Source organism: Pseudopipra pipra, chromosome 2 (assembly GCF_036250125.1).
Source record: "Pseudopipra pipra isolate bDixPip1 chromosome 2, bDixPip1.hap1, whole genome shotgun sequence".
Taxonomy (NCBI): Eukaryota; Metazoa; Chordata; class Aves; order Passeriformes; family Pipridae; genus Pseudopipra; species Pseudopipra pipra.
In genome coordinates, this window is record NC_087550.1 from 116,851,873 (window position 1) to 116,872,866 (window position 20,994).

Sequence of the window (20,994 nt, forward strand, 5' to 3'; positions counted from 1 at the left end):
TAACCACTGGTTCTTCCATCAGGCTGAGCTTAGTCTTCACTGTTGAACATTCTCTGACATTGGACACCTCTTTCTCTGCCTTTTGTAGCTCTACTGGTTTGCCATTCTCAGACTTTCCTATCTATTGCCTGATTAATGTGGAAACATCTTTGCCTTTCTGGTAAGAGCAAGGGAATTAACATTGTTGAGCATGAAACATGGAATCATAGAATGTTGGAATCGTGGAATGGTTTGGGTTGGAAAGGACCTTAAAGATGATCCAGTTCCACTCCCCTTCCATGGACAGGGACACCTTCCACTATCCCAGTTGCTCCAAGCCCCGTCCCACCTGGCCTTGGACCCTTCCTGGGGTCCAGGGGCAGCCACAGCTTCTCTGGGCAACTTCCAGTGCCTCAATAGTGAGCACTAGACAAGGGTGATAGACCGTCTGCCAGGAAGGATGAGAAGGACTTTTTTATTTTACACCCAGTTTGTGAAAGAAATTGCTCATCTCATCCAGGGGAATATGTTGAATAAGAACATGACACAAGCCAGAGCACCTGTGCAATATCAACAATAGCCCATAAATGCTGGCTGACCTCAAAAGAATAGAATCTAAACTGCTCTGAGCTGGGCCCACAAAAGGTACTCTGGACTTTGGTACCAGACACCACACATGCCAAGGGGTCAGTGGCCATGTGTGCTGCCCTCAAACACGATAATTTTCATAGTAGATTCACAGAAATGTCTGCTCTGAACCTCCAGCTCGAGCTTTTCTGGAAGCCAAAAGTCTGGTAAAAGACTAATCAGGCAGGAGCAGGGATGTGTAACAGCTGAGTCTCCTTATTCCAGAATCCTGCTTTCAATGCCAGGCATTTGCAGTAGAGATGGCTCTGAATTAGTGCTGACTCCAAGCAGGTAGTAAACAACTTTTGTAATCCAATGTGGGATCTGCAGCCTAACAAAAGGCAGAAGATGTTGATAATCAACTGTCTCCACACACCTTTGCAGGTTCAGAATGCACATTACCAAGCCAAGGCTCCCCTGTGCTTCAAATGGAGATAAATTCAGCAAAGCAGATGTAAAAATGGCATTTTGGAGCCTGTAGTGGTAAATTCTGTGAGGAAATTGATTGGAATCCAAGGCAAAAACTACAAGGTCGAATGACTACCAAAAACTGAGTCACGGGGTTTGGTTTTTTTTTAAATTGGAGTTATCAGCTTTGTTCTCCATCCTCCGTAATAAAAGGGCCAAGAATCAAAAATGAATGGAAATGTTTGCACAAAGCCTTACTCAGACTGATTTCTTGCAGCTGTACAGGCTCCAAAGAAATTAAAACAGTAGAATGTTATTTTTATCAAGTTGGATTAGAAGGCAATGTTGAAGCAGGTAACGGGAAAAAACAAGGTATCATCCTTGCAGCCTCTTTTCTAATCATAAACACACCTCATTGCACATCTTTTCTGGTGAAAAGCTGCTGCTGAAATAAATCTAAATCCCACGCATGCTCTCTCTGAAATTATATTTATGATTCTGTGGGTGCAAATAAGTAATTTGGTCCTTGAAGAGACTCGCCAAGTCAGTGTTTATTGAACATCCCAGTGAGCACTAGCAAAGCTTTCAGCTGAGTGAATGGACAATCCTGCAGTGATTTCACCAGGGTAGGATCAGCTCCTAATTCCTTTCTTTTCCAGAAAAAAAAAACAAAACAAAACAGATCTATTCTCTGTAATAATGACTGCTTACAGTTGGTGGTGGGTCATAAAAGGCTCCACTTTTTTCTTGCAAACAAGACAGGGAACAAAAATTGCCACCTGGTGCTGCCAAACATTCCCCAGGTGGGTGCAGTGCCAGGGAGGTTTGTGGACACAGCAAACGAGAGGTGAAGATCCCTCATAAAAAGGAAATCTTAGACCTTCCAAGCTCCTGCTTAACGTAAAAGTCGCCCTCATCCTGCCAGGAAAGTGGGGAATGACAAGAATCACAGTCAAAACAGTGTCTGTTCCACATTTATATGTGTGGACAGAAGCCCATGAGAGCAATTTTTAGGTTATAAATGATTTTTGAAATCAGGGCATTTTCAATGAATTTGCATACAAAACCTTCACAAGTGTGTTACAAGACATAAAATTACTAAATTACAGTGAGACATCCACTCTGAGCTCTCTAGATCAGCTGGTGTCACAAAAAGGTCAGTTATAATTTGTAATATTCTCTGCTGAAACTCCTAATTATTTTGGAGATCATACCAGAACTCTAATAAAGTAGGCAATCAAAACAGACTTGCAGCATTTAAATTGGGCAAGAGGGCCCTTTTCATACCTACTTTTGCTTTGTATTTGTAAAATATTTGTACATGCACAAGCATTTGTACCATGACAACCTTTCTGAAGCACAACAATAATCACATTAATGATAAAATGATTGCTTGAGGATTACAGTGATGTGTTACATTCACAGCCTCAAAAGTCATGAGAGCACGTCCTGTACAGCTCCTATTTTGTTGTTGGCACTGGGTTTGTGTTATTCTACTGACTCTAATTAAAAAATATGTGCTTGGAAACCCTGGATTGTACCTTTCTAATGCTGCTCTGGAAGAGACAAGACCAGGACAACAGCACTGGTCGCAATTTTAATAGGAAATAAAATGTTCCTGAGCACTGGTACACGACTCCCTGTGTGGTAAAATCCCTAGAAAAGCCCCTGGCGTGGTTTTGACCAGTACATAGAATTCCTGGCTGCATTTCAGGTGTTAGCACGGGACACAGGTTATTCCTAAAAGGCAGATTGTGTGAGATTTAACCTGGAAAGAGCAGAGTTCAGTAATACAAGTGTGGGCTGCCCCACTCCATTCAACCTCCCTGCTAAAAAACGGGCCCGGGTACATTTAATTTGCTAATAAAGCCACAGCCTTAGTGGTTCACAAGTGTTCACAAGTGGTTCACTTGTGAACAATAGTTCACAAGTGAACTATTCAGGGACTTATTTAGGAGAACTCCTTGTCATTTGCTGGAAAATTAAAGAACTCACTGAAATCTCTTATGCCTTATGTGTATTTACCTTAGAGACCAACCAAACAAGACTACTCTAAGTTGGCCTAAATTAGCACATTTTTGCTACCTGGCCATTGTGTGGAAACAAACATTGTGTTTACTGGGAGATGAGGAAATATTCAGAAATACCTTTTTTTTTTTCCTTTTTGCAGTGCAGATTAATAACACGTAGATATTTTTGTCGTGAAGAAAAGCAGAGAGAGTAAAAATAGCTCTCAAGTGAGACTGCTGCTATTCACTCCCCTGTTCCTTGGAACCATGACAGCCATTATATAACCAAAAAGGAAAAAATCAGATGAAATAAACAGCAGAAGCTAATTGGGTTGATATCAAGTAAAAATATAATTAGCCAAAGTATTTTGTGGTGAAGGCGCTCGACAGTATGTGGCTGTTCCTCAGCCTTAGTGGGGAACAGGGATCCTGCCATGTGTTCAAAACTTATTCATCAAGCATTTCCATGGAAACACACAGATGCATCATCTTTGGATCGCTTATTTCGGGAATTGCTGCTCCCAAGGTTCAGTCTGGAGCAAGGGCTTGGCCCAGGAGAGGGTGAATGGGCCTGTGATTCTGATCTAGGAACCTCCCCATAAAGGAATTTATGGGGTCTCGTGGTGGCAGAATTTGGGTGAGGGGAGGAGTAAAAGGGCATCTTGCAAAAAGAGAGAAAGACTGAAAACTTGACTTTAATTTTTCCTCTCAGAGGCTGCCTGGGAGCTGGGAAATGACAGCACTGGGAAGAGCCTGGAGAGTTTGCAAAATGGGCAAAAGCCCCCCAGGAAGACCAAGGTGTCTGCAGGAGTGTTGTGTGAATGCTGTAATGAGAGATTTTGGTTAAACACAGAAGTCCCTGGGTTTGGCTGTCCCTCTCTTTGGGGGTCAGCTGATGTGCTGTGAAAGTCAGGGCAGGCTGGTTATGATGCACAAGGGCTTAATTAACCCAAAACATTTTGAAAGCATGAATAAAATTTGGTTTATGAATAAAAGGTGCTTCACTGCTTTTAAGTATTTCTACAGGAAATAAGCACTGTATGAAAGCAGTCATGGTGTGGCAGGTGGGCATCCCTGGAAGGGGTTGAGCCTTCAGATTTCTCCTGATCCCAGGAATAAAATCAGCCCTGCTGGGCCTTTAATATAATTTCTGGTAAGAGATGCTCAGGCAGGGAAGTCTAGGACATGGCTGCCTTTAATAGCAAGGTCAGGAGTAAGGTATATTTTCAAAGGCAAGAGGACATTCCTAAGCCTGCCAGAGCTCCAGGAGTGTTTGGATGATACTTTCAGGCACGTGGTGTGACTCTTGGGGATGGTCCTGTGCAGGGCTAAGGGTTGGACTCAGTGATCCTTGTGGGTCCCTTCCAGCTCAGCATATTCTGGGATTCTGGGAAACCTTGTCTCAGTGTTCTCCTTGTCTCTGTGACCGGGGGGGAAAGCAAATTATTCATAGTGCCTTAAAAATAATTAACTGCATTATACCAGTATTGCTAGCCTAACATAAAGCCTCAAAAGCCAGAGCCTTCATAGGCTGTTCATAATTACTTGAGGGGTCTATTGCTGCAGTGATGTGATAACTCCTGTGGACTGAAATTTCCTCAGGCACAATGGAGAGTTCAGCATGAAGTGTGAAGCCTTAACTTCAAATTTTCTGGCTTTGCCTTAAGTCTGCCTCACCAGGTCCCTGCAATGCCTTTTCATTGTGTTTTTGTCCTGCATTATCCAGCATTAGTGATAATGCAAGGAGGCACACTGTCACCCACTGGGGTGAGTTCTCTGGGGACTGACGGCCCCGTGACACGACTTCCAGTGCTGCCACTGCCTTCAGCCTCAATAATGCTCCCCTTAGACACAGCATAAGCTGAGGAGGTGACACAGGGTGGGGCTCACAGTCTAAAAACCCAGAATAGCTCTCAGGTTTCCATGCTACTGTCGGCCTTGGAGCCTTTCCTTGAACAGAGAGATGTGATGGGGCTGAAGACAGGCTTGGCTGGCAGTGGGATAGGCCAGAAGGAGAGACAACACTTATTTCCCCCTGGATATTCCAGTCACCCCCAAAATTTCACGAGGGTCTGTGATCTTTCTCCACAGGAATGAGCCTGAGCATCTTGAAAAAGCTACAGGTGCTGTGAGACTCCCCCACAGATGATCTGCTACATAACACACGTTTGTAAGAGAGAGTAAAATGCTCTTTGAGCCACACTGACCCACCAAGAGCAGCCCCTTCACAACAGCACATCACTGCTGCTCTTCAGAACAGATGTGGGGAAGAAATTCCTTCCCTGTGAGGGTGGGGAGGCCCTGGCACAGGTTGCCCAGAGAAGCTGTGGCTGTCCCTGGATCCTTGGAAGTGTCCCAGGCCAGGCTGGAAGGGGCTTGGAGCAACCTGGGATAGTGGGAGGTGTCCCTGCCCATGGCAGGGGGTGGCACTGGATGGGCTTTAAGGTCCTTTCCCACCCAAACCATTCTGGGGTTCTGTGATTCTGTATTCAGAGCTTAACAATTAGGCAGAGCCAGCAGAAGACTTTTCCCTTTACAGTCTGGCAGAAGAATGACAGCAGTTACTCAGAAGGGAGAGAAAAAGGGTTCAAGAGCTGAAATTTTAGCAGGAAGAAGCCCCAGAAGGCAGAAGGATTTCCACTAAAAGCCAACAATTACCCCAGACTTCACCACACCCCCAGCTATCTTGCAAAACACATTCAATGAAAGCACTCTCCTCCTCAGTAAACTCACTTTTTTTCTTGCACATAAATAAAATGAAGCTATTTATCCCAAAATGCTGGGAAAATAATTTTAAAAAATCAGTTACTGTCATTTTTGGGGGTTAAATTCTTGTAAGACTCTCACAGGGGAATGGTGTTTAGGCCCATACCATTAGAAGGTACACTCAAATAAAGGCCACAGGCTTGCAGAATTCAAATGAAATCTGAAGTACTGTAGGTTTTACATTTGCTGGGAGAAGGACACACAATTCCCTGTCTTGTTATCAGCAAGACATTGATTTTCTGTGGAAGTGTGCTTGAATTGCTCTTGGAATAAATTACACTGTAGCCCAACTTTTCTTTAACAAGAGTAGGATTGGGTCTTTCTGAAAATTGTTGGCTTTTTTTTTGAACTCTTAGTACTTATTTAATACTTTCCCCTCAGCAATGCAATTGATGGGAAAAAATAGCTCAACAATGGCTCATTTTCTCTGCTCACCCCCAAGTGAATCCATTTCCTCATTTCTATCTGTTATCTCCTTCAGATCTTTCTTGGTGCATAAGAAACCTCATTCATTAAACTGCAAAGGGGGGCAGGAATATCTGCTTAATTCTTGCAGCAGTTAAGTATGGATGGATGGAATTTAAATATCAGGATGAGCTGATAGATAGGAAACAAGAGTTTGCCTTCATTGTATTTCTGTTCAGCAATAAACTGAGGATGTTTGATGTCATTTGTGTTGTGCATCTAATAGGTTAGAAAAGAAAAAGGAGGATAATTTTATTGATTAATAGCAATTTCATGCCTGTAATAACACAGGAAGAAGTCGTGTATTGACTTAGAGAAATAATAAGGAGAAATAATGCCTGCCTTTCCCTTGTTTGTTTGTTTTCCACGGCAGCCAACGTCCTGGAAGAAGACTCAATGGAGCAGGACATAGAGAGCCCTGTCACTATTCATCAACCAAAGTTGCCCAAACAAGCTAGAGAGGATCTGCCAAAACACCTAAACAAAGAATGTGCCAAGAGGAAAATCCAGAGGTACGTTAGGAAAGATGGGAAATGCAACGTCCACCACGGGAACGTCAGAGAGACCTACCGTTACCTGACGGACATCTTCACCACCTTGGTGGATCTCAAGTGGAGGTTCAACCTGTTGATCTTTGTCATGGTTTACACTGTGACCTGGCTGTTCTTTGGAATGATCTGGTGGCTGATTGCCTACATGAGAGGAGATATGGATCACATAGGGGACAGCACGTGGACCCCCTGCGTCAGCAACCTCAATGGGTTTGTCTCAGCCTTTTTATTCTCAATCGAGACGGAAACCACCATTGGGTATGGTTACCGGGTCATCACGGACAAGTGTCCCGAGGGCATTATCCTGCTCTTAGTGCAGTCGGTTTTAGGTTCTATCGTCAACGCTTTCATGGTTGGCTGCATGTTTGTGAAAATATCCCAACCCAAGAAGAGGGCAGAAACCTTGGTGTTCTCCACAAACGCAGTCATTTCCATGCGGGATGGAAAGCTGTGTCTGATGTTCCGAGTAGGAGACCTTAGGAATTCCCACATTGTAGAGGCATCAATACGAGCCAAGTTGATCAAATCCAAACAGACAAAGGAGGGGGAATTTATACCACTCAACCAGACAGATATCAACGTAGGTTATTACACAGGGGATGATCGTCTCTTTTTGGTTTCACCACTGATCATCAGCCATGAGATTAACCAGCAGAGTCCTTTCTGGGAGATTTCCAAAGCCCAGTTGCCCAAAGAGGAGCTAGAAATTGTTGTAATCCTAGAAGGAATGGTGGAGGCAACAGGTAACATTTCTTATACTTTGTATAAGGTAAATGCTTTCATTTTAGCAAGGAAAATCAGTGGGGTTTTGCTTCACTTTAAAGGAGTCACTTCAACAGTCATTCCATTTGAAAAAGGCATCTGTTGTCTGGTTAGCTCCAAAATTAAAAGCATGCCCAGTTTAATTGTCTGTTCCACCTTGCCTAATGGAATTAGCGTTGTTCCTGCTCTGTTTGGAAAATGGGATAGCATTTCTCATTTTCTAAATCTTTCACCTGGTGACCTGCCATTCTATTGCAGGAGCAACTCAACCACTAGGTCCCTGTGGGATAAAATTACTCAGACAAAAAAAAAATAAATAAAAATTCAATACAAAACTCTGTTTATGATTCACATGGAAGCACCATAGTCCTGCTGCTTCCAATCCCCCGTGGGTAACTCCAGAACAACTGCCTGCCATGTGGCATTCCCAGGCTGTTTGGATCCGGTAGGAAGTGATGATGTGTTTGGTTGTCGCCTTTTTTCTTTTTCTTTCTTGCTTGTTTGCTTGGTTTTGCTTTAACTTGTAACGTGGGGCTTGTTCCGCTTTAGCTCACGGAGGATCTGTCTGATTCTGTGTTTCACTGAGGCCCCCTACACACCCCAGGAATGTACAGAACCCCAAAAGCTGGGATTTGTGTAAATAAGGCATGTTGTGTCACGGGAGCCTTGTGGAGATGCTGTTTGGTCCTTACCTACAGTTACACAGCACAACATCAGCAATCACTCCATGCAGAGAAAACAGTGCTTGGAATTCGCAGCAGATGGACTCATAAAGTAATGTTTGTTCTTTGCATTAAAGCCAGAGTAACAGGGGGATGTTTTATCTCTAAAACTGGTGTGTTTCCCACAATCAGAGTGCTGGTACACTTGTCCTAGAAGCTGGAGGTATTTTTTTTTTATGTCAATAACAACATCAATGTCTGAAATGAGTAAATATAATCAATACAAGGGAATGGTGATTATAAAATTAAGAAACTATGTGCTTGGGGAGAAAACACTGATGTAGAAATATAAGAAGTATAAAAATATAAAAATATAGAGATATAAGAACGAGATTTGCTGTTATTCCCCATGACTGCAGCAAAACCCGGGAAAGTTTGAGGATGTGGATCACACAGCTCTGCCAGAGGCACAACCTTTTCAACCCTGACTCACGTTTTGCAACTGGAGCCAGGAAGTAAAGAGCAGTCTCTTACTAGAACATGTGTATGTGTTTCACACATCTATTATGTGGTGGCAGAAGAAAACTGCATTTGTCACCATATAATAAACGTGTGAGACAAAAATGGAGCAGGGTAAAAAAAAAAAAAGAAAGAAAAAGAAAAAATCGAAAGGAACTTGGCAGAGAATTTGAAGTGGTAAGTGCAAGGCTTCCAGATTTTCCAGGAAGTAGGTGGTACTGAAGAGAAATCAAGATGAAATGTTTAGTGTTCCTGGTATGTGCAGCAGTCACAGAGATTTCAAACATCTGCATCACCTTCGGGTGAGACGAGGAGGAAATTGCTGTTTATGAGCTGAAACCACCTTGAAATCTCTGAATTGCAGCTGAGGGAACTTGACATCCTGAAAGGGGAGGTGGATATTTTCAGGTTTGCTGAACACCGTGTTTTTCCAGGGAAATGATTGACAAGCAGTGGAAGAATAAAAAATGTCTCACCAAAACCCACCTACAGAGATCAAAAGACGAGAACACTTCTGCAGTGCAGCAAATGTGGCTTTGTTGTCTTAAACCTCTCACTCTTTCCCTGTTTAACCCTTCTTTCCTCACCTCATCTTCCCCCCTGCACACCCACACTCCTCTCTGGGGTGTCCCTTGCTGCTCCAACACTGACCACATCCTCCTCTCAACCATTATCAGCCTCCTCTGGAGGGGACTCCCCCTCACACTGCTTGGGCTGCAATTGAAGATAAAAATCAAAAGATAAAAATTGAAGATAAAAATCAAATCTGTTGTTTTCTCAAACCCTTGGAGTCCACACGAAGGAAGAAAACCAAAGGCAGTGGTTTGGAAACCCACTGAAGCCGTCCAGGATTAAAGTGTTTCCCTGGCACTGGATGGATGAGCCCATTTCCCAGTTTAAACTGCTCTGGTTTGTTCTGTTTGGGTAGGGTCTCCTGCTGCATGACTTATGGGGGCAGGGCATCAAACAATGTCATAATTAGCAGCACAGTTTCTGAGATGTGTTTGTACAGAAGTAGCTGCTTGTTCTGTGCTTTGGGTCACTTTTGTTGAAGGTACAATCAGGCCAATCTACGAAAATTAGGCATTTTCCCTCTTTTAATTTACAAATATTTACAAATTACATCCCAGCAAACTCTGAAAGCCAGTTTAGGCCATCATATGTTCTACATTTCCTTCTTGATGTAGAGCGAGGGCAGCAAAAGGAGCTGCTCAAAGCAACAATCTCCAACCCTCGAACCCATCACACCTTCCAGCACTGATCAAAGTCTTGGGATATAAATTATTAAAGCTGGAGCCAAGAAACTGTGATGACAGATATGGAAATATCAACATTTAGTGTCACTGCTGATGAATCAAAACCAGACTGGGATCATTAGATTACGTTATTCATTATTATAGTACAATATTACATTATCAGAAAAGCCACTCCCAAGTTTGGTCAGTGAAAACAACCCTTTATCTATTTTCAGAGCTTCCCCACTCTGGGAGCAGATATACCTTCCATGAGAAATAAAAATGGAAAATGATAAATATAAACATTTGCTATCATTGTTATTAATTATTTATATTATTCTGTTTAAATATATATATATATTTATATAATATTTTCCACCTTAGGGGCTCCAAAATCACACCTACCTGTGTATGAAACACAACTCTTTATGTATTGTCATGTGAACTCTGCATCATATGTTAGGACAGGAAATTAAGAATAATGTGTTTTACTAAATGAAATTAACCCAATTAACCAAACTCAAATTCAGCAGAAACTTCAAATCAAGGAGGCTTTAATTCCCCTTGGAAGCATTGCCACAATTTCCTGAGAAGAAAAAAGGAAGTCAATGTGTCTTTACTAAGGCACAGACCAAAATATTACTCTGGGAAGAGTATGAAGATCACTTTGAGGGCAGAATCTTCAGCAAGGCACTTCCAAAAAACATGAAGTCAATCTGACTCCTCCAGACAGCATCACCAAAAACTCAAATTAAGACTTTTTTTTAAAACTACTTGTTACAGATCCTTTCAACACGCAATTTTCTGTATTTTTTTATTTATTTATTTACAACCACGTTCAAAAATATCTTTTCGAGTTCAAAGGGTAACAGTTTTGCAAAGATTTGCTTCTGTGCTTTCCCCTCAAGTGCCCAAAAAAACCCCCAGTTTTGGGACAACACAATCATGGGGTGAAGTACCTCAGGTTGCCGTGAAGCAACAGATGAACCTCCAGGAGTGGGGGGCAAAATTCCAACTGAGCTTCAGTGTAGCTGAAGGGCCCAGCTGTTATTTCCACACTTTGCTGCCATTTCTGAGGCATTTCTGCTTCTTTTAGTGCCACACTTTTAGTGCCACGCTCCTCCTGTGGCATTGCCAGAGCAGCCCCACACCAGCAAAGCTTGTCCCACACTTAGGCAGGACTAAAAAGCAGGATTCTGGAGGCCAAAGGAATCCTGGAGGGCGTCGGGAAGAGCATTCCCAGCAGGACAGGGAGGGGATCCTGCCCCTCTGCCCAGCCCTGGGAGGCACATCTGCAGGGCTGGGTCCAGCTCTGGCTCCTCAGGACAGCAGGGACAGGGAGCTGCTGGAAGATGATTCTCCTGCGGAGATGCTGAAGGGATGGAGCAACTCTGGGAGCAGCAAAGGCTGAGGGAGCTGGGGCTGTTCAGCCTCCAGAGCAGACACCGAGAGGGGACCTCCCCCAGGTCTGTAGGGTCTGCAGGGAGGGGGCAGAGGATGGACCAGGCTCTGCTCGGGGGGCCCAGCAATGGCACAAGAGGAACGGGCAGGAACTGATGCCCAGGAAGTTCCACCTGGACATGAGGAAGAACTTCTTTGCTGGGCAGTGACCCAGCACTGAACAGAGACCAGAGAGGGTGTGGAGTCTCCTCACTGGTGATATTCCAGAACCCTCTGGACACAATCCTGCACTCTGGGATGACCCTTCCTGAGCATAGAGGTGGGACCAAATGACCCACTGTGGTCCCTTCAAACCTGACTCATTCTGGGATTCTGTGCTCCCTCTGTTCCCTATGGAAAAGCTGTAATATTAAATACAAGTGATCTCACTGGGAAGAACATGACAAACACACTGATCTCACTTCAGCAGTATTTGATATCTACCTTTCAAGACAGTTGGTTTACACTAAAGTGCCACCACTGCTTTCATATAATTTTCTGGAGACCATTTAAGATATTTCTTAGAGAGGTTTGTAGAGTACACACATATTTAGTCAGAGAATTTGAGAAAATTATTTTTTTCCTTGAACAACAACAACAAAAAAGATTGGACTCAAGGATGCAGAACCCTTTCCCCCCTAAACAGAAGGAATAAAACCTTGGCTTTGAATAACTCATTTATTTGTTTTAAATTTATGAAAAATCTAAAATTTAGATTTCTTTTTTCTCTGGTAATTTAATAACCTCCTCCTAACAACAGCCTTGAAATTGTTTAGCTTTTTCCACTCAGTGAAATCTATTTTTAAGGCGACTCTTATCATCATAAACAAATTAGTAATTTTAAAAAGTTAAACGAGGTTTCCAAATGTATTGTTTTGATAGGGAAATAAACCCATAACAAGGAAAGGAAAGTGTCTTAAATTTAAGAGATGGGAGAGTCAGGTACAATATCTACAGAAACTGAGAGAAAAAGAAGAAATGAAGAGACAGAGAGAGGGATGTAGGAAAAATAAAAAGGAGAGAAAGAGGAATATCCTGAATAACCCACAGCCTTTTTGGCAATGCAGCTCCAAACCTGGTTCAAATTCCCCCTCTAAAGCTGCACTGATGTACAGAAAACATCATTTTCTGACACAGGAAAGGAATATGAAGTCTTTCAGTCAACTTAAGACCCTCAAACCCTGGGAAATTGTGTTTGCCAGAGGGGTGCTCTGGTTGACAACCATTCCCTCTGTGTAAAAATAAACATATGGACATTGAAACAGCACCAGGGAAAGCAAACAACCTGCACTTTTACAGCTGTCAAAAAAAAAAAAACAGCAACAAAGCTGGACAGATAACTTTAGGTTTATATGGATAATTCTACAGATAAACTTGTAATCGGCTGCATTTATAATTCTGACACACGAGCAGCTTGAGAGCAGTATTTGCAGAAGGGTTTATAGACACATAAACAAACACACTTGCCAGCTATGGAAAATATGTGTGGAAAGCAGTAAAATGTTCACAGAGGTGGTTACTTATACAGCAAATGGTGCTTTTGACTGGACAAACATCGTATAAAGCTGTTCCCACTCTCCACTGCAGCCCCTTTGACTGACTGATTTATTGTCTTTTTGCCTTTTTTATGGAGTAAATTGCCATATTTACCACTTATCCTTGCCCAGTCCTAGCAAATATCTCCCTTTGATATGTGTGGTAGCAGTTCCAACCCTTCAGAACATCCCAGCAGACTCTGCTCTCTCTCCAAATAAACGTCGCTCGGGTTAGAGTTTCTCACTTGGATTTTTTACTGCTCTTCAGAGAAGAGATGTTTATCCACTCAAACGGCTTCTTAAGGCATTGGAGGTGAAAGGAAGAAAAGAACCAGGATTTCTCACACTCGAGTGTTTCTGCAGGACAAGTGGTGAAAGGAGATTTCATTGTTGTGCTCCAGGATGTGACCAAAGTGCAGTGACTGAAATGCAGTTCAAGCAGGGATAAGAATAAGTGGCTTCGGCTCTGAACTGGATCATCATCGTTTCAGGAATGATCAGAACACAAAGACTCTGCAGTTCAATTTTTCTTTCTTTCTATTTTAAGAGTTTTGACATCTCCTGATGCCAGGTGCCAGACTCGGACATCTGGGTTCACCTTCCCACATATTCCCACATATCCCGACTTCCCTGGTGCTTGCCAGCAATCCCTTCCACTTTTACTCCTTGCTCACATTTCCATGTGCCTTCAGTTGCCTTAGGTTGAAGACTGAAGGTCCACACCAAGACCTTAAACCATCTTGTCCAGGAGCTGCTTTATGCTGATGACGCCGCCCTTGTTGCCCACACAGAAGCAGCTCTGCAGCGTTTAACATCCTGCTTTGCAGAGGCTGCTAAGCTCTTTGGGCTGGAAGTCAGCTTAAAGAAGACAGAAGTTCTCTATCAACCTGCACCTCAGGAAGTCTTCCATCATCCCCATATCATCATTGGTGAATCAGAGCTCAAATCAGTCCAGCAGTTTAATCACCTAGGCAGCCTCATCTCCTCGGATGGTGAGATAGACAACAGGTTAGCAAAGGCATATAGAGCTTTCAGAAGACTCCATAAAGGAGTATGGTGTAATAAACACCTGAAGAAAAGCACCAAGATCAGTGTTTACAGAGCCATTGTGTTATCTTCTCTCTTATATGGATCTGAATCATGGGTCATCTACAGCCACCACCTGCGTCTCCTGGAACGCTTCCATCAACGCTGTCTCTGCACAATCCTAAACATCCACTGGTCAGACTATGTGACCAATCCATCTGTTCTAGAGCAAGCAGCAGTCACAAGTATTGAGGCCATGTTGCTGAGAACACAGCTGTGCTGGGCAGGGCACGTCTCCAGGATGAAGGACCAACCACCCCCTCCCTGAGATCTTGCTTTATGGTGAACTTGCCACCGGCTGCTGCAAGACAGGAGCCCCAAAGAGGAGATACAAGGACTGCCTGAAACAACATCTCAGCCTTGGCCATATTGATCATCATAACTGGTCTACTCTGGCCTCCAATCAGGAGGTCTGGAGACACACCATCCATAACGCTGCTGATGCCTTTGAGAACGCACACAGGATCACTTTCAAGGAGAAAAGACAAGGCAGAAAGAATCCTGCCTTGCAGAATGTACCACCTAAGGAGTCTTTCTGCTGTGCCTATTGCAACCAATCTTGTCTATCTTGCATTGGCCTCTTTAGTCACCAGCATGCTTGTAACAAACGTGGGTAGAGCCCTTCCCAAATCTTCGTTCGCGAGGCCCGGCCATGATAATGACATTTCCATGTGGTTAATTCTGACAGAACATTCCTTTGTTATTAATTCCAACACAGAAAATCAGGGATGGAAGCATGAGGGATTGCAGCGGTGAGCTTGGAGTTCCTGATGCCAGCAGAGAAAAGCATTCCAGTTTTATTGGGAAAGTTTCTTTCAGGAATTTTTCTCCACAGGTGGAAAAGATTAATCTCTTTGCTGAAGGGGGACTATAAGTCTTAAAGGAGGCAATTTCAACTTCACAGCAGTCAAAACTGTGCACAATGGGAAGAATTCAGGGAGAGAAATTCATGGAATGAAAAGAGATGTGTAGATTATGAGTATTTTCAACCAAAACTTTGGTATATCTCACTTTCAGGGAAGGCAGGGAAAAGGAATTAGACATTTATTGGACAGCTTTATTCTCTATATAGTGCTGTACTATGCAAAAATGTTACTGAATGTTTGATAATGGCTTATTGCCCATCTGTCATACCTTTCTCACCAATTAGTTGCTCAGCTCTTCACAACTACAGCAGCTCCCTCAGCTCTAAACATTCAGATATAATGCTTAGATTCAAGCACTAACTCATATGTGAAAAGGTAAGATCCCTAAAAAGGAGATTTGAGACCCCTAAGTATGAAAAAACCACTTTTGTACAGCTAGTCAGATATTGTTAAATAATTCTGCTCTGAACACAAGTCTAACTTGCACAAGAAGGGCTTCATTCTGCACATCGTGCCCTTGCAATCCAGCATTTTGTCTTTGCTCATCACTCCTTCTCACTCATGAGCCTACACACATCCATCTCCATGGCCAGAGGGATCCCAAAGCTTTAACACTGGCCCTGCTGCTGCTGTTTTCCTGGGAGAAGGGCACAGTGGGAATCCTCTTCCTTGGCCAGCCCAGACCTCCTAAAAACCTGTGGTGCCAGGCACTTAAAAATCACCTCTGTCTCCAGCACAGCTTTGAGCAACTGTGTTTTCCAGCAGTTTAGCACAGAAACAAGGCACTGCAAAGGTAAAACCACCGAGTCCTCGAGTCTCCAGACCCAGCTCAGACTCCAAGGAATGACTAGACCAAGAAAGGAGAGGCTTGTCTGCCCTGAGCCCAGCACAGCCTCCACCACAGAAACCTCCGCTCAGCAAAACCCAAGGGATGATTCCCTGCAAGAGGTACCTCAGCATTATCCAGGTCAAAGGATTCCCCAGGCAGAATTAGCTCACTGAACATGTTTCACCTGCTTGCAGAGCAGAGATGTGATTTCTGAGCCCCTCTGAGAAGGGCTCCAGGCCACTCAAGTGCCTTTTCCATTTCTGAGCCCTTCTGAGGGTGATGTCTGTTAACTGGAGCTCAGCTTGTCCACTTGATCTTGGAATGATGGAAACACAGGGTCAGCACTGCAATATTTTCCTGGGAAAGGAAATCTAGAGCTATTGGTTCTAATTTTAGCCTTCTACTTTTGGTCATCTGAGTGTTGGGTTTTTTTTTTTACCTGCCTGGAGAAGAAGGTGATGAAATCCCAGGCACACACTGATTTGAGCCAGGGCAGTGTCTCACCCCTGGAATTTCTGCTGAACTGATTCCTTCATGTTGATTACCTTATTCCTTCATGTTTGATCTCCAGATATGAAGCATTCCTACGTAGCCTGCAGTTCAAAACCCTGGGAAGTATTTTTGGCAAACTCTGCTCCCTCCTATATTTCTAAAAGGTCTTTTCACTTCTCCCCCTGGTGCTTCTTTACTTCCAGCTGTATAATATTGTTTCCTCCTGTCTCACTCAATTGTAATGAAGGATAAACATGTTGCATTACACTCCCTGATAACTGCAAAGCCTCTCTAATGTTACAAATATTTACACTGTTTTTTAATGAATGCAAGCAGAACGATTATTCACCTTCAGCAGAAAGTTTTCACAAAATTGAATAGAGCAGCAACTGTCAAATCAAAAGTGACCTAAAAGGTTGAAGAATGAGCAAGCAAAGCTGTGAAGTAAATGAGAAATTCAAAATCAACAGCTGGTAGATTAAAAAGAACAAGGCTATGGACTGCAGATAACACCTCTGGCTGCGTAAAGGCAGAAAATTTATGAGTATATGTTTTCCAACCTAGAAAGCAGCTGCCAGCACTAAAAACTCCCATTATTGCACAGCTCCCAGGATTCCCAAGGCCACTGCAGAAAAAAAAAAAAAAGTCCTCAAGGGTTTTCAGCAAAAACATATCACAGAGAACTGCTGTGACCTCAGAGGCTCAATTACAGCGTTCCAAGGAAAACCAAACACAAGCTGATGTGCTCCACGTGTTTTTCCCCACCCTGGCACAGCTGAGCTCTGGGATATCCATGGAAGGGGTTCAGAGCTGCTCCCTGTGTCTCTGAAGAGGAGAAAAACCAACCCCAAATGGTGAGTTTGAGCCCAAATCCAGGCAGCAGCAAAGGCACTGATTACAGCGCGTGATCTGTTTATACTGAGCAGCCACACATTTCTCAGCACTCCCAGCGTTAATCTGGAGGGAAACTGGCCTGAATTTTCCCCTAAATGAGGAGGACAACCCAGAGCTTGAACACAAGTTGGGTGCTGATGTCCCAGTGAGTGATGCTGAACGTCTGTGGTTTATTATTACAAAGCTGATTTTGATCTAAAGCAACATTCCCTCGTGTGACAACCTGTGTAAGATATTTCTGGTTGTACTTCTCCAAACCTGTTGTACTGGCAGAAGACATAAAAAGAGAGAGGATCTTCCAGGAGAGATGAAGCAGCTGCTGTGACAACAAACGTGAAAGGCAGAAAGGGCTCCTGTGATCAGCCTTGAGTTCTCGCTCGCTCGCCCTCTCTCCTTCATTCCCAAGGGAATTACAGACAGAATGAGTCACAATGCTCTCCAAGATTTCTTTTCTTACTGATTTTGACAATTTTCCTTAGTTGGGATTCCTGTGGAATGGAATAAACTTTTAGTTTAAAAAATAGGATTTTAACAAATATCAGATTGTTGAATATGAGATACCCCATCCTTAAAACTTAGACAGTAAAGGAGCTTAATTTAAAGAAACATTCAAAACACGAAAACAAAGCAAAAGTTAAGGTCTCCAACACCAAATTTCCAGTGGTTATGAGGAACCCATTTGAGATTTCTGAGGAATGTCAAAATTTGATTTAGAAAACTACTTCAAAGGGAATATTTGGATCAACTCCATCAAGTTCTCAGAAATAGATAGTGGGAAAGGTAACACACACTCAAGGGTATTTTGTGCCCTGCAAAAGGCTCCAGGTTGTAGGTTCCCAGACTTCTCCCAGCAGTTTAAATTTACAAACCAATGACACAAATAACTTGCCCCTATAGATCTGATCAGGACTAGATCTCCCACCACAGAGTGAGGTCAGTGTGAATGCAGGGCACTGTCACAGCAAGGGAAGGGGACAGGGCAGCCAAAATTTCTGCTTCAGGACAGTTCATGGCAGTGGCCAAGGCTAAAAGGGGAGCCAAAGTCCCAGGGATTTGTCAGAGAATTCCTGGCTGTTACTAAACAGAGTTGGAAGAGACCAGGATGTCCCTGGTGTCACCAGAGTGACAAACAAAAGAGGAAAAAGCCATCACGAGGAAGGAAGCTGGCAAAGCACCACTGCCTCCATCTGCCCACGGGGACAGGCTTCCCAGGAAATTGGATGAACCCAGGTCACACAATGAACATTCCTGCTGCCCACACTGAATCCACTGGAGCAAAATGAGCCCAAGTCTCTGCAAACACAGCTCCAGAGTGATTTGTTAAACTACAGCTCTGAGCACAAGTTCAGAAGGGAATGATACACCCCAAAATAGGCTCCCCAGCACAAAACAGACAGAGACACAGAATCCCAGAATCACTGAGGTTGGAAAAGCCCTCCCAGCCCATGGATCCACCCTGTGCCCAATGCCCACCTTGTCCCCCAGCCCAGAGCACTGAGTGCCATGGCCAGGCCTTCCTGGGACACCTCCAGGGCTGGGCACTCCACCACCTCCCTGAGCAGCCTCTTCCAAGGCCTGACCACCCTTTCCAGCAACAAATTCCTCCTCATGTCCAACCTGAGCCTCCCCTGGCACAGCTCCCCCCTCCTGTCAGGGAGTCGTAGAGAGCAAGTCCAGGTCAGGAGCTGGAGCACAGGACACACACAAGGAAAAGTGGAGAGAGCTGGGACTGTTCAGATAGTGCAGAGTGATCTTATCACACTCTAAACCTCTAAATATACATTACAGGGAACACAAAAGCAAGGAAGGACATCTCAGAGGGCCAGGGAGGTAGGATGTGTTGCAATGCAGGTAATTCTGATTAGACACCAGGCAAAACTAAAGGGGCCCCCAGGGGGGTTGGGGAATCACCATCCCTGGAGATGTCCCTAGCTGGACTGCATAAGCCCTGAGCAGCTCCAGCTATCTGGCTGTGCTTTGTGCAGTGGGAAGGACCAGGTGACTCCAGGGATCCTTCCAGCCTAAATTAGCCTGTGATTATAAACCCCAAAGCTGTCTCCTCCTCGTGTTTTATGGCTGTGGAGAACTGAATGGCTTTGAGAAAATTAATAGCCCAGCTAAGAGCTTTCACTGTTGTCCCATGCCACCACTTAAAATTTGTGGGTTTATGCACTCGAAAGCTGTTCTGTGGTCACCCCTGAGCCTCTGGGGACAGCAGAGCCTCGGAGAGGGGAGGCAGGAGGGAAGGAGGAGCCTGAGATCATCTGTTCCACCCAGCTTTGCACCAGGAGGTCTGATGGAAGCAGAAAACTTAAACTTGTGGGGTTGTGCTCTGTCAGGCAACTCACCTTCGAAGACTGATCCAGAGATTGCATTAATTCAGAGCATTCCCTATTTGGCCTGGGTTTTGTCCCACTCCTCTGGCCACAGTTCCCCTGTTTTGCATCTTTCTGCCCCTCTAGAGAGAGAGGGAGGTTGAGATGGGCATCCAGCACTCCTGTGATCACCTGCTCCTCTCTCCATGGGACTGCCTTTCTGTGCTTCAAACTACACAAAACCTAGCCCAAAAATTGCTGAATTGTCATAATTATCATTATTCTTATCATCACCACCACGACTGGTGGCCTTTTACCTGGCAACGGGACATTTTTGATCTGTCTTTTGGAGGGGAAGCCCAAAGGCACATCAGGGTTGACAGTTTGATCCCACACTTCTGACTGGTGCAGACTGAGGTGAACTGGAGAGAGAGGGAATTTCCCCTGCAAGAGAAAAATCCATCTGACTCTGGCAGAGCTGCCAGGCACCACCATAACAAAAAAGATTTATGACTCAGCCAGTCCAATTAAATTGTGCTGGCACTTTTTTTTAACCAGCCATTAGTCCCTTCTTTTTTTTTTTTTTTTTTTATTTTTTGCAACCTTGCATAAGAATTATTAATTTATTACATTTAGAGCTCCAGGGTGGGAAACCCCCCCCTTCCATTTTCATCATTTTCTCAATTCTATTCCCATTAGTCTCCTTTTACAGTGAGAAGACAACAAATTAGCTTCTTTTTCAGATATTAAGTGCAGCAATGGGTTTCTAGCTGCCAATAGGGCCAAGACAGATGCCGTGCAAAAGTGTAGGGGAGTTCAAAGCCAAAGGTTTTGAGTCAGTCAGGGATTCTTGTCTGGCCAAAAATCTGCTTCAAAGGCAGCAGCCACACCTACAGAGCTGTGAAGTGGGGAGGGTTTGCTTTGCAGCCTCAGGAAAATGCCTTTCTCCTCCCATCACTCAAGGGTTCAAACTCCTCTTTAAGGCTCTCCCCTCAGGGCTTGAACACAACTATAACAGGATTTTAAACCTCTGATAAGTTAGTCAAGATCCAGGGTTTAAGACGCAAAACACGAATTTTAACCTTGGTGTATCTGCCTTCCTTTACCCTGCAAAGGGATATAAAACACTGTTCAGGTGCTCAAAAGCCACCAGTGATAGAAATGCAGTCCAGAAACATCCCCCTGTCCATGTGGATCCAACATTTAATACACAACCTTGAGCCTGATCTGAAGCTCTCCCAAACCTGTGGAGTAGGACTCAGGTCTCTGGTGGCCTCTGGATGAGGACCCTAAGGAATAAATTGAGCTGTGCAGTGCCTGTCAGCTCCCTAATGGCCTCAGAGAAGAAGCAATTAGGGCTCTAATTACAAGGCAAATGGAAGATTAGAAGCAGATAAATGTTTCTAATTTAGATAAAGTATCCATACTGGAACAATTGGCTGTTAAAAGGGAACCTCACCACATGTGAGGTGACTCCACACCTGTGTGAGGAAGGGTGGGATCAGGCAGGATATCTTTCCCTGGGGCTGTGCTGCAGCAGCCCTGCAGTGATTC

General features: G+C 44.0%; 1 protein-coding gene across 2 annotated transcripts in view; it reads left to right on the plus strand.

Moving 5' to 3' along the window:
• Positions 1-20,994, plus strand: part of KCNJ6 (potassium inwardly rectifying channel subfamily J member 6) — a 165,684-nt gene that overhangs the window by 117,485 nt on the left and 27,205 nt on the right. For both annotated transcript variants that reach the window (XM_064647111.1, XM_064647112.1), the window contains one exon: positions 6,628-7,548. In XM_064647111.1, coding sequence (XP_064503181.1) covers positions 6,628-7,548 — 921 coding nt within the window. The remainder of the gene's footprint in view (positions 1-6,627; positions 7,549-20,994) is intronic.